At 41.0% G+C, this 13,520-nt stretch overlaps 2 protein-coding genes across 5 annotated transcripts; both read right to left on the bottom strand.

Annotated features, from left to right (window-relative positions):
• Nucleotides 1-1,188: 1,188 nt before the first annotated feature.
• Nucleotides 1,189-12,290, bottom strand: LOC115760906 (TGF-beta receptor type-1). 4 transcript variants are annotated; one of them, XM_030702474.1, is made up of 8 exons: nucleotides 11,432-12,290; nucleotides 11,015-11,308; nucleotides 9,021-9,138; nucleotides 4,705-4,838; nucleotides 2,924-3,154; nucleotides 2,541-2,774; nucleotides 1,951-2,474; nucleotides 1,189-1,872 (listed from the first exon to the last, which is right to left on the bottom strand). In XM_030702474.1, the coding sequence occupies exons 1-8, from the start codon at nucleotides 11,478-11,480 to the stop codon at nucleotides 1,690-1,692; spliced, it is 1,767 nt and encodes a 588-aa protein (XP_030558334.1). In that variant the 5' UTR covers nucleotides 11,481-12,290; the 3' UTR covers nucleotides 1,189-1,689. The 4 variants fall into 4 exon arrangements, with proteins under 4 accessions (XP_030558334.1, XP_030558333.1, XP_030558332.1 ...); XM_030702473.1 differs by lacking the exon at nucleotides 4,705-4,838 and adding an exon at nucleotides 5,977-6,119; XM_030702472.1 differs by lacking the exon at nucleotides 4,705-4,838 and adding an exon at nucleotides 7,781-7,923.
• A 214-nt stretch (nucleotides 12,291-12,504) lies between these two features.
• LOC115760551 (mitochondrial import receptor subunit TOM7 homolog) lies at nucleotides 12,505-13,168 on the bottom strand. Its single transcript, XM_030701948.1, has 3 exons — nucleotides 13,077-13,168; nucleotides 12,829-13,007; nucleotides 12,505-12,728 (listed from the first exon to the last, which is right to left on the bottom strand). The coding sequence occupies exons 2-3, from the start codon at nucleotides 12,926-12,928 to the stop codon at nucleotides 12,664-12,666; spliced, it is 165 nt and encodes a 54-aa protein (XP_030557808.1). The 5' UTR covers nucleotides 12,929-13,007; nucleotides 13,077-13,168; the 3' UTR covers nucleotides 12,505-12,663.
• Between the last annotated feature and the right edge of the window lie 352 nt (nucleotides 13,169-13,520).

The raw sequence follows: 13,520 nt of genomic DNA on the forward strand, positions 1-13,520 counted from the left end.
TTTCTCTCTTTTATAATTTGTAGTGCACTTTAATCTCTTGGCGTTTGTGTGTGTATTATGTTTGGGGCAAAACATTTCATGTATAGAAACTACTATTACAGGTTTTATATGTGTGTGTGAGTGTGAGTGTGTGTGTGTGTGTGTGTGTGTGTGTGTGCGTGTGTGTGTGTGTGTGTGTGTGTGTGTGTGTGTGTGTGTGTGGGTGGTGCAGACATGTAAAACATTTAGCTCAACTTTGAAAATGATTCATGACACGACAGACAACACAGTTAATATAGGTGTTGCAGTGTTGCAAAATGACTTAAAGTTTCTAATTATCAGCTTTATGCGTGATTTATGTTTATGAATATGTTTTGTTCAAGTTTCTTACAATGCAAGCAAATATACATTTACATAAATATAAATATAAATATAAATATATTTATCGTTAATATATTTCTATTCTTTTGCTCAACTCAACTTGTTTAGTTGTCGTTTTATGACTACAGTAAAAATAGGAAGAACAAGCTTTGGTTAAAACAGAACTAAAAACAAAATCAAAATGATGGAAAATGCAAAAATGGGAAAATGGAAAACAAAATGCATGAAGTTTGGGGAGCCTACGTATAGAAGAACTTAAAGCAATTTATGCATATGTTTACATATATATAGATAAGATGTGTGTATATGTATAATTAGCTTAGGAGACGCACACACACAGCAGCAACAGCATTTGGGAGGCATGGATGTGGGCGTGGCATGCAGCAGACGGCGCGCCAAACAATTTGTTTGTTTTTTTTTGTTATTTACTCTGCTTTTATCAATTTGTAATTCAAGAGTTCCTGAGTTTTTTGTTTGTTGCAAATTGTTGTCAACGATAAACGCCTAAAAAACTGGTTTCGTATTTCTAGATTTAAGGTTTCTATATACGATTACAATATGGTTATTTAATGCAGCACAAAAGTTGCCTGCCAGCTGGAATTCATACTTTTGTAACTTGCGATTGATTTCTCTGGGGGATTTTCTTTTTTATTTTTGTATTTTTTTTTTTTTTTGCTGTTCTCACTGCTGCTCAGTCTTGGCAAAGTCTTTTAACTGTTTGTAGTTTTTGTTGTTGTTTTTTTTTTTGTTTTCTTTGTATATATATTTTTTTGTGAACAGTGGCTATAAAAAATATATGCATGCTTTGTATTAGGTGTATACATATTTAGGCCCTAATTGTGTTTTTCTTTTTCATTTTTTTTTTTTTAGCACATTTGGCAGTGCGGCGATTTTGTGGCGCGCCGCTGCCTGCACGTACGGGAAAACTAAGCGAATCTCAGCGGAAAATGTCAAACGAAATATATATAGATATATATATATGTACAAAAGTATAAAGTCAATGCGAAATGCAACAGATAATCTAAAAACGAGCACAGTTCATATACATATGCAAAGCATGTGGATTGGCATTGTATGAATCTGGGAATTGTGGGGCGAGGGATGGTGGGGGTTGGCGGGGGTTGGCGGCGTTTGGTATTTGGTTAGACCTAAGTATTTACAATGTATTTGTTAGTATCGGTTAGTTAGCTTAGTTTTCATTTGCTGCTTTGTTGTCGCTTGAAGGTAACACGGGGCCAGGTTACAGGTTACACGAGTTGCAATGACGAAAACAAAATCAAACGAAAATGAAACGCTTTCCCACTCTTGGTCTACGCACTAGAGCCACAATCAGTTCTTGACCTTGTCCTCGACACGTATGCTGGCCAGCGTCTTTTTGATGCGCAGCGCTGTGAGTCGCGCCACAGGATTGGGATACCAGCACTCCTTCATGACCTTGGCCATGTTGTGCAGCACATCGGAGCCGTGCCAGCGATTGGGTATATTCGGCCGGCTCTTCTCAATGCAAACCACCTGCAAGGCACAAGCCAAATGATACAATTATAAATTTATATATATGCATATATATAGTTATAAGGTTTCTGGTCTGACCTTCTTCATCTCCTCGATGCTTGGATCGGGCTGCACGGCATCCCAGTAGGGTAGTTGATATTCCTCATAGATCATGCCCATGTTGCAGCGACGCGCTATCTCCCAGAGTATCAAGCCAAAGGCGTAGACATCCGCACGCTTGTACGAGTCAAAGTGCTGGGCATTCATGCTCTCGTCCAGCACCTCGGGCGCCATATAGCGTTTGGTGCCGACGCGATGCGTGGAGGGTATATCGACAGAGTCATCCTTCTCCACATGCCTCACCGCCAGGCCCAGATCACCGATGGCACAGCTCAAATTCGACTTGACCAGTATGTTCTTTGACTTGAGATCACGATGCGCTATGGCAGGCTTGCCCCGCGTGCCCACAATGTCCATGTGCAGATGCGCCAGTCCCGTGGCAATGCTCAGCGCCATATTCAGCATGACATTGGTGTCCACACAGTGTGTGGTCAAATAGTCAAACAGCGAGCCATTCTCATGGTAGTCCGTGACCAGCCAAAGCTGTGTCCAGGTGCCGTTGTCTGCGAACGGGGTGGAGCTTAGGATTAGCAACAGTTAAGGAATAGTTTCAATGTGTAGCCACTCACCCTTGTTGTCCGCTGCAATGAAACCCAATATATTCTCGTGTCGCAACATGACTGTTTGATAAATCTCCGCCTCGCGGAACCAGGAGCACTCCTCGCGACTGGAGAAGATCTTGACGGCGACATTCTCGCCACGCCAGCGACCGCGCCATACCTCACCGAAACGCCCCTTGCCAATGACATGACACAGCTGCACCTGGCGTGCAATGGAGCGCTGTACGAGCAGCGGCAGACCAGCTGGAAAGAGGCAGCGAAGGGGGCGAGTATAAGACATTGCTTAACGAGCTCTTGAGTGGATTTTAGGGATAATCATTCTGCAGCAGGGCATTTTGCCAAGCCGACTAGGAATTGATCATGACAAAGGCAGTGAATCCAATAACACTCACCGGATCCTGAGCCCGAGGTGGTCATCTCAATAATATCATGTAGCGTAGTGTTGCCATTCAGTATGGGATCGTAGACAGAGTCCTCCTTGGCGAAGGGTCGTCCATTGGCCAAACGCTTGCGGCGCTGACAATAATACCAGGTCATGGTGCCGCTAAAGCAGATAATCACGGTGACGCCCACAATGATGACAACCAGTTGCCAACTAGTCAGTGTCTTATTGGGCATAAAATCTAATTGGAATATAACGCTTATTAATTCTCATTTCAACTGCAAACTGAAGGCTGCAAAAAAGCTGAGCGTGAGAATTAATGGAAAATTAAATGCCAGAAAGTTAGTGAATAAGTGAGAAGACAACATGCATAAGAAGAAGCCATTGATTAGATCTAAAACGGATAACCAATAACAAAACAAATTAAAAACAAAAACAAAAACCCAAGGTGCATTTATAACAATTAAACGTTAGTTGTTAGTTTCTGTGTGTGTGCCTGTATATGTGTATATATGTATGTTGTAATTGGCACTAACCTGTTTATGACTTTTGGTAGTTACATATTTACAAACCTTTGCATACTTGACGGCGCAAACTTAAAAGCTACAGAGCAATAAACTGTAAACAAGCACGCACATATTTAGACGAACCCACACACAAACACACACACACACATACACATACATACATAGAAATGAACGAACACACAACTAACAATAGTATTTAGATGAGCGCAGTGGGGAAACAAATAGGCTGCAGACAGCAAAACACACAAAAATGCGGCCATAAATGAATGGAATGATGCCGTTAGGCAGCGACGTCGACAGCGACGCTAACATTGCAATGCAGCCGCAGCGCACATGAATGAATATGAATGCAGCAGCGACTTGCATAAACAGCAAACAGCAAACAGAAACGGAGGACGCAGACAGAATTACCGCAGACAAGCAGGCGGCGAGTGAGCGGGAGAGCGGGAGAGAGGGAGAGCGCAAGAGCGACAGCAAAAAAAAAGCGAAGTCTGCTGCTGCTTCTTCTGCCTCTTATGCTCGTTGCGGTTCTTGTTGTTGTTGTTGCTGGCTGGTGGCCCCCTTGAGACAGTTGTTGTTGTTGCTTTTAATGCTCTTCTTTTTTTTTTTGCATACTTCCTTTTTTTTACAGTTGTTTGGCTTTTGTACGCGTCGTGTTTTTAACAAGTCAATATGAATGATGCGAAAGGTCAGCAGACAACTCGAAAACACAGCAAGCGACAAGTGGGCGGTTTAGCTTCTGGCGGGGGAGTAACGACGAGGCCGCAAAACAACACGCGAGACAAGGTGAAATACGCAACAACAAAAAAAAAAAAAAAATGGTGCATCCAGTGTGCGCGCGTGTATGTGTGTGTGTGAAATAGAAAAGGAAGGAGAAATACCAACAAACCAAAACGTTTTTTTTCAAGACGCATGTAAATGTGGAGCACAGGCTGCGCGGAAAGGGGGAAAGTGTGACAGGTGTGTGTCTGTGTCTGTGTGTGTGTGTGTGTGTGTGTTTGTGTTTTGCTGCGTGTGCTACAAAAATGTCTGTCTAACGAAAACGCAAATGTGGTGGTGCAATGACATGGGCGTGGCTCCAATGGCAAAACGACAGGGGGGGCGGGGGGCATAAGGTGGACACGACGCGTGTTGCGAGTGTGGTGAAAAACTGTGCCCGCTGATGTTGTGGTGTGCCGTATGTAGTATGATGAATGGCTATGGTGGGATGACTCGATTGGTTGTGGTGAATGGTAGGGGGGGTGGGGGTTTAAGCAACTCTCACCTGGTATAACACCATTGTAATTTTCGCGCGTATTGCAAAAATCATCTTGACAACATTTTGTGGAGGAGATGGGTGTATTATCATGACACCAGGCGGGATCTTCGGGTGGTAAGTGTATTGCAAGGGGCAGGCATCTACATACATACATACATATACAGAGTAGTTTTTTGTTTGTTTGTTTTTTTTTTTTTTCTTTTTTTCGAGTAGTAGAGTTTAATACTAAATGCTAAAATTTTAGTTACTACTAAGTTAGGCAAAAATTGTTGATTTTGTAAATAGTTTTTTACAAATAGCAAAAAAGTGGGGTAGTTGTTGTTGTTGTTGTTGCTGTTGCATTGGTTGTTGTTGTTGTTGTTGTTGTTGATGCGTGTGCAGTTGATAAGCAGCTGTTGTTATAGTTGCAATTGCAGTTGTTGTTGTTGTTGTTTTCTACTTAATAACTAAATATTGCATCAGCTTTTGGCTGTAGCGCAGCGAGCGTGCAGCAGAGGCGTGGTCTAAGGGGGTTGGGTTTTGTTCAGAGGGGTTTTGCGACAGCAGCAGCGGGTTTTATGTTTAAAGCAGTCCAAAAGGGCCCCAAATTCGGTTATATACACAAATACTAGACCTCTCAAAAATAGTACAAGACAGCACAGTCAAAGCACCAGGTGAGAGAATTTCCACCACAAAAAAGAAAACAAATCGAATTTCACCGAAGAAACGTACAACGAACAGAAAACGCATGGAACCAGTTTCACCACTAGCTCAATTTGCATTGCATAAAAGTTTACCAACACTGAAAAATGTACAAAAAATTCCACAACTGACTCATGAATACACCTACTGCATATCCATGGCAAAATATATGGCACACCTTGCACAATTCAGTTTTTCATCTTCTTATAAGCATCTACTATCGATAATTATTGGGCATGCATGCATTTGTATAAAAACTAAATTTTTTCATAGGTGTAAGTGTAGTTGTTAAGATAGTCAGAGGGATACAAGAGATCGGAACAGGACGAAAAAGAAAAGTTAAATAATTACTAAAAACGAAAAAAAAACGAAATAAATAGGAATACAAGTTTCTTTCACTCGAAATAAAAGTAATAATATTATTAATTTTACCAAAGTAGTGCATATAAAGAAGGTGCTTAATTAGCACAGAGAGCAAAAGAGGTGCAAACCAAAAAGCCAGATTATATCAATAGTTTGTTGTTTTGCTTTCTTTCGACTTTTATTTATTTACTTGTTACTTATATTTTAAAATTGTTTTGTGTCTGTTTCATATACCTGTGTCAAATATCCTCTTCATGAGCACATCTTTATTGCAGAAATCCTTATCACAACAGCTAATTCGAAAAGTATCTTGCTTAACGAGACTCGTGAGGCATTCGAGCGGTTTGCGGTACCATTCGTAACGGTTATCTTGGCAACTGCACAGCAATGGTAAACCAATATACAGTTATTTGGTTGGGTATGTTGTGTTTAAAGTTTAAATGGCGAACAAGAGTGGGGCGCAGAGAGCAACGAGTTGGCAGGCGATCGCAAGGAGCGAGGTGAAACAAAGAGAGAGAGCGAGAGAGACAACGCAGCACAGAGAGCGGAGCGGGCGCGTGTTTTTATTTTTTGGTATTTTTTGAGTAGCTGTAATTTGTTCTTCCAGTGTGCACAAAAGAAACAGAGAGCGAGAGAGAGTCATACTTTTTGTTGTTGCTTCTGTTGTTGTTGGGCCAGTTGCTAATTAGAACTCAGTCTGGCTAGGAGCAATCAAAACAAAAGCAAGAGAGAAAAAAAAAACTGTAAAAAATACTTCTAGTTGTCAGGAGCTAAGCTGTCTGTTGTTGTAGTTGTTGTTGCTGCTGTTGCTGTGCGCTGGAATTATTTATTTATTTATTATACACTTTTATTTCGGGTATGTTCACTGTTAAATCGACTTCAACACGAGTTGTAGTAGAGAACGAGCTAGCTCAAAAGAACAAACCAAGTGGAACGAGGTGAGTTTTAGAAGAGTTTTAGTTGTAGCGCAGCGAGCGTGCAGCAGAGGCGTGGTCCAAAGGGGGCGTTGTTTATATATAGTTTTTTTTAAAGGGGCTACTTTTGAAGCTTAGGTTATATACAGAAATACTACAAATCTGAAAGAGAGAGTAACAATCTAAGTACCAATTGAGAGAATCTAGAAGAATCGTATACCCAAAAAAAACGTTACAACGTAGAGTTAAAGGAAAATGCGCAATCATTAAAAATCGATGTATTTATGGAACTCTTAAAGCAGTTCCCACTGCAGCACGAAGTGTACAGTAAATATTTACCAACACTGAAAACTGATTGATCTCACACCTACTGTAAAAAGTATGCATATGCCACACCTTATACGATAATAATAGCTACTTAATACGATATCTGCACAATTAAGTTTTTTTTCTTCTTTTTTTCTACTTCTAAAAAGCGTCTACAATCGAAAAGTATACAAATTGTATTTAGCATGCAAAAGTTGATTGAAAAACTACATTTTTATTATAATTTGGTTTTTTCTTTTTATCTAGATAGGTGTAGGTGTAGTTGTTGTTGGTGTGCCGTTAAGATAGTCAAAGAGAGTCAAATAACGTGCAAAAAATAGAAAAAGAAAAAAAAAACAAATAAAGAAGAAGAATCTACTAAACAGAGGACGAGCAGCAAAAAGCGAACAAAGTGCAAATAGAAAAGTTAAATATTTACTAAATTAAAAAAAAAAAAAAATGTAGTAAATATACCGTAATAAATACGAATTTATGGTCAATTATAGGGCGCCTACTAAATTCTTGTGCAAATCGAAATAAAATTATTAATATTATAATTACTATTATTATTGAAGTGCATACAAAAAAAAAAAAAAAAGAGAGTGTGTTTATTTTGTTGTTGTTGTTGTTGCAGTGCAAAATTAGCGCAGAGTACAAAAGAAGTGCAAACCAAAAAGCTTTTTATAAAGAGAGCGAGAGAGAGAGAGAGAGAGAAAATAAGTAGTATATTGTTTGGTTTCCTGTATTTGTGTTTTTTTTTTGTCTGTATTTGTTATTGTTTAAAGTTGTTGTTGTTTTTTTTTATCTGTTTGCTGTACCTGTTTCAAATATCCTCTTCATAAGCTCTTCTTTATTGCAGAAATCCTTATTACAACAGCTAATTTTAAACGTATCTTGTTTACTGCGACTCGAGAGGCATTCCAGCGGCTCACGATACAGCTCGTAGCGCTTATCGAGGCAACTGTACAGCAATGGTAGACCAATATACAGTTATTTGGTAAGTATGTTGCGTTTTAAACAGATAGTAAAAGAGAGAGAGAGAGAGAGAGAGAGAGCGCATTGGCAAGGCGAGCGAATAGAACGTGGGGAAACAGCGAGAGACAATGCAGAGCGCGCGCGTGGCGTATATTTGTTTTTGTTTTTGGTATTTTTGTTGGTATTTTTTAGTAAATTGATTTGATTGTTTTCGTCGGGTGTACACGAGCGATCGGGTGAAAGACAGTAAGCGAAACAGAGAAAGAGAAAGAAAACGAATTAGTACGACTTTTTTTTCTGCTTTGTTGCTTTTGTTGTTGTTGTTGTTGTTGTTGTTGTTGTTGTTGTCGCCGCTGTCTTTGGGCCAGTTGCTAATTAGAACTCAGTCTGGTTAGTGGCAATCAAAAACAGTAAAAAAAAAAATTAACTCTAGTTGCCAGTAGCTAAGCTGGCTGTTGTTGTTGTTGTTGTTGCTGGGTTTTAGTAGTGTGCGCTGCATTTGATATTGTTTTGGGTTATGTTCACGTTCAAGTCGAACTCAACACGAGCATATAGAAGAGAACGAACTAGTTCAAAAGAACAAACAAATTGGAACAAAGCAACTGGAACGACGTGCGTTTTCTTTGCAGTTAGAAGAGCGATTGTGAATATGGAACGGGAACTGAGCGGGGCGGGGCGGGGCGGGGTTGTGGAATAGGCGTTAAACACGTGCACAGCATAGCGCACCTTCGTAGATAACCGACGGCGCCAGCGACACCGACTCCGGACCACCACCTGGCGTGGCCGTGGACAGCGCATAGTATTTGATAACCGGACGCAGTTGGCGATTGCAAAAGTCACGATCATTGCAACACGCATGACCGCCCCGGCGTGCGGCTGGACGTGCCGTGGGCCCACCTTGGCGGCCATCGTTGCACCAAATGAAACGGCCCGGCGGGAAGCTCTGCGACATGTTGAGGCAGCTACGCAACGGGATTTGCAACAGACACAGACAACGGGCACATAATGAACAGGTTTTCCATTGTTGTTGCCGTTTGTTGTTGTTTCGATCATTGCCCATGAAAATGGCAGCTAAACACTTACCGAAAACTGAAGATTATTTTGCCATCAGTGTCCTTTTCCACGGAGGTGAAACAATATCCATCCGTTTCGCATATGTGATTCGTCTCCTTGCAGATATCGCAATGACACTTGATCGTTTCTGTGGGGCAAAAGATTTAAATATTTAAAGCACATAATACCAGAATGAATGGGTTAAATGGTTTGAATCAAGCCGAGCTGAGTATCGAATATTTTGAATTTTAAGTTTACTTGTGAAACGAATCGATCTCGATAAAAACATGCATCCAATAAACAAATTCGCAATAAACATGCAACAGATTTTCACTTCCATTTCACTTAAATGAGTGGAAGCCCCCAATGAAAGTATGCAAAATGCAAATAGTAAACGAATTCGCAATAAGCATAAAACCGATTTTCACTTCCATTTCACCTAAATGGGTGGAAACCTCCAATGCAAGTATGCATCTACTAAACAAATTCGTTGTAAACATAAAACCGATTTTCACTTTCATTTCACCTTAATAGGTGGAAATCTCCCATGAAAATATTTATCTACTAAACAAATTCGCTGTAAACATACAACGGATTATTACTTCAATTTCACCTAAATGTGTGGAAACGTCCAATGTTCCAGTAATTAAAATCTATTGCACAATATATGAGTTTTTAGAAGTAAAGTGTTTCTATCTGCGAATGTCTACAATATAAATCGTTTTTTATTTTAAAGGAACTGAAATTAAAACTTTTAAATAAATGAATCTATAACTTCTCCATCTATCTAAATAATATATACTATATGTCTACATTAGACACCATTAAAAATTAGTAGGAACTTTTTTTGGCCCGACGAGCAAATACCCTGAACCTTTGCTTCTACAAAAACCAAAAGCTCAAGCTTTACCGAAGCTATATAAAGGATCTGTATGTACTTTAGTAAAAGCTAGATATTAAATATGTTGAATCTAGCTCTCAGTTACTAAGAGATATCCTCAATAAACATGATTTCGATAACAATGTCTATCGATTGTTTGGAAACGGATTAAGTTATCGATGGATCTACATTCAAGCCTCCAGCTCGTACAGGTTCAGAGAGCGTCGGGCTAATACATCAGAACAGATGAACACGAATATATATTCTCTATACCGTCGAAGAGTCCTCCTTCCGTCTGCACAAAACCAATATACCCTTTTCCATCTTCAAACGAGTGCAGGGTACAAGAAAACTTTCCAGTTAGCATTCCAGGACAGTATCCCAATAAGATTCCCAACTCAAATCCCATTTCAGCTATGTTTTCTGCCTTATCTAATCCCAAAGAACAACAACAACAACAATAATAAATGTTGTTGTCACCTCAAGCTGTGAAGGCCCGTGGACATGCGCTGCTTGATGCCAATTAGCAAGTCGCAGGTAGCTCCCCCATTTAAAGATTCATTAATCATAATTCGTAATTTGGTCTCGTATTGATTTTCATAAGCGATCGCAGACGCCCTCCCAACACTCCCCGCACCTGCCCAAGGCTTGAAGTGGGCGGACTCGGGTTACAAGAAAAAAGAAAAACAAAAAAAAAAAAAAGGAAACAAAAAAAAAACATGTAAAACAAAAGGCATTTAGCATAATAAAAAAAAAACAAAGCCGCGACGCGCCGAGAAGAAGACAAGTGCAAAGCGGAAAGCATAAAGAACCCAGACGAAGTCGACGTCGCCGCTGGCGTCGCTGCTGACGTTGCGCGCCAGTTTTGAGCTGCAGCAGTTGCATTTGCAATTCGAGCTGCGGGGGTGGGTGAGCTGCAGTGCAAGTAAGTTGGGGGGAGTGGGGGGAGGGTACAACTTGAAGAGCTTTGTCTGCGCCGCAGCGCATTGACATCGACGGCGCGCGCTGACGTCACGAGACAGCAAGAGGCGAGACATGTCAGAGACAGACAGACAGACAGAGGGGTGGGGTGGGGGGGTAGAGCTGCTCTTGCGAGGTGTTAAAGTCACGCGAGGCTTGCTTCTGTTTTGCGTTTTGGACTTACTCTCGTGCTTCTTGTTCTGCAGCGGCGGATAAGTTGGCACCGACATTCGCTGCTGAGGGGCGGCGGCGACGGCGGCAGAGCCTGAGGCAGCGTCTGTTGCGGGCAATTGTATGGGCACAGAGTTGTTGCTGTTGCTGTTGTTGTTGCCATGGCCGCTGTTATCAGCAAAAGGCAGCGACGATTTCGTTAGATAAGCGCCAGCTGTTTCATTTGTTGTTGTTGTTGTCGCTGCCGCCGCTGGCAGCGATTTGTGGCCAGCTTCAGTTGGTTGTACGACAATCTCAACGGGCGAAGCTGCAGGCAGAGCGAGAGAGAGAGAGGGAAGAGAAAACATAAATTTAGGTTAGTTTCGCACCTTCAAAAAAAGAAAACGAAAAAAAAGAACAAATGAGACACGAGTTGTGTCCTGGCACTTACCGCAGCTGGCATTGAGCAGCGCCAGCAGGCAGAGCAGCTGCGTCCACATTTTGTTTGTATTTGCTTTATTTGATAAACGCGCTGTCCGTGCGCCTGGCGCTTGTTATTGTTTTCGTTTTTGTGCTTTTCTTTTGTTTTCCCCGCACACACACAAATGCACGCACGCACACACACACGCACACACACACGCGCGCGTACAGACAAGCGCGCGCTAGCTCAAAGTCTGTGTGGGGTGGGGTGGGGTGGGGTGAGAGGGGGGAGCAGCCGCAGCAAACTTATTTTTCACTCCTTGTTGACGACACAAACAAAACTATGCAAAGGAGACGGCAGCGCAGCAGTCAACGTCGACTGCAGACGGCGGCAACTAATTTGCTTTGTATTGCGCATTTATTGTATAGGACACGGAGGCGGTGGGCGTGTGTGGGTAAAAGGGGGACTCGAAGTCGGCCTCGCGCTCTGCTTGCAGCCGCGGCGAGCTTACATTTTGTTTGTGCATTCGTTTAACGCGTAGCCACCATTTGGTTTCTTATTTGGCAATATTTGGCATTTTTTCGTGGTGCACCTGGCACGCATTAAACACAGACGCGATTGATCTGGACAAATTCGTACACTTCTTGCAAATCCAATTAGAAAAATTCGTATCCCCTCCCACTTTTACGTTGAAGTTTTCAGCCGTATTTTCATCACGTGAGCTTGGCACTTTAGCGGCTTGTTTAGCAACTGAAACTTATTGACACTTGTGGCCAGCACTTTAAATTGTATGGTGCAGTTATGTGTTAGCGTTAAATTGTATTATTTATTTGTTATATATGAATTTTTGGTTGAACGAAATCAGCGGAAAACCCGTCTGAGTGCGAGTAATTTTGCGAACGATGTGAACAGTGTGACCGTTTCGACTTAGAGCTAAAATACAGTATTTCTGCTAAGAAAAAATACTGAGCACGGACTGTACGGCGCTGCCACTGGTTGCAGCGCAACCAGTGATACCATAAAAATGTAATATCAATATTCAATTTGGATATTCGTCTCGGAATTTATAATTTATTTAAATATATTTACATCAATTGCCACTGTACGAATCACGAAGCATTTTTTAATTGTTATAACAGAAATTTATTTCCGCCAGCTGTTCTTACAGGTACTAGGTATGTGAAAATGCCAAGCAATCAACAAGAACATTTTGCTAATTTAACGATGAGGACGCTGCCGTTGCTTTTTTCATTATGATATATTTATTGCCACAAGAGACTTAAAAGCGACAGTGGTGGCATGCCAGGCTCTGCACCTTTCGAGAATCCTATATTATAAAAAGATAGAAAACAAGAGCGTCAATACAAAATCAATAGATAACATTTGCACCGCTGCTTCTTCTTATCGCACGTGCTGTAGGCACTTACCCAAATAAAGGACCATTGGCACAAATCCCCAGTGGAATGTGGTTTGAATGACATCCACAACAACGCCGAGACGTTCCTTAGCACCATCAGAAAGAACCATTTTGATATCTTGCTAGTAAAAATGCAAAACTCGAACGCACACGCTTGTATTATGAAATGGCTTTGCAGCGAGTCACCGACTGTAAAAGAAAGTGTTGGTAAGCGCGTTAAGTTTTTGATTTTGCTACAAGTCAATAAATGACGCTTACAAAGCAGCTCGAAAAAGTGGAATGCTAAATATGAAACATTGATTTATATTAATTGACTTGTTTGCTATAATTCATGCAAAGTCTACTACTCTGAAAAATCTACGATATAAATGAGAAAAACACTACTTTGTCATTGACCTTGCCATATCGCATAAGCAGACAATACAAAATGTAAACAAAACAACAGCGTTACCTGATCTGGCAATGAAAATGCATGCTGGTAAATGGCAGGTTCTTGCTAGAGGTGAGCTCGTGCAGAAATTTGCATTGACATCACAAACATAATACAATATTTTCATGCAAAAACCTATCAATTAATTAAGTTTGTAATCAAGATAATCAAATCAATTTTCTTATGTGCATAATTGCTAGTTAGATATGCGATTCGTGCTGAATCGTGCCAACTCGTGCCTCACTGGTTGTATCACATGTGCACGAGTCCAG

The sequence above is a fragment of the Drosophila novamexicana genome, unplaced genomic scaffold (assembly GCF_003285875.2).
Source record: "Drosophila novamexicana strain 15010-1031.04,08,12 unplaced genomic scaffold, DnovRS2.1 tig00000462-arrow-pilon, whole genome shotgun sequence".
In the NCBI taxonomy this organism is placed as follows: domain Eukaryota; kingdom Metazoa; phylum Arthropoda; class Insecta; order Diptera; family Drosophilidae; genus Drosophila; species Drosophila novamexicana.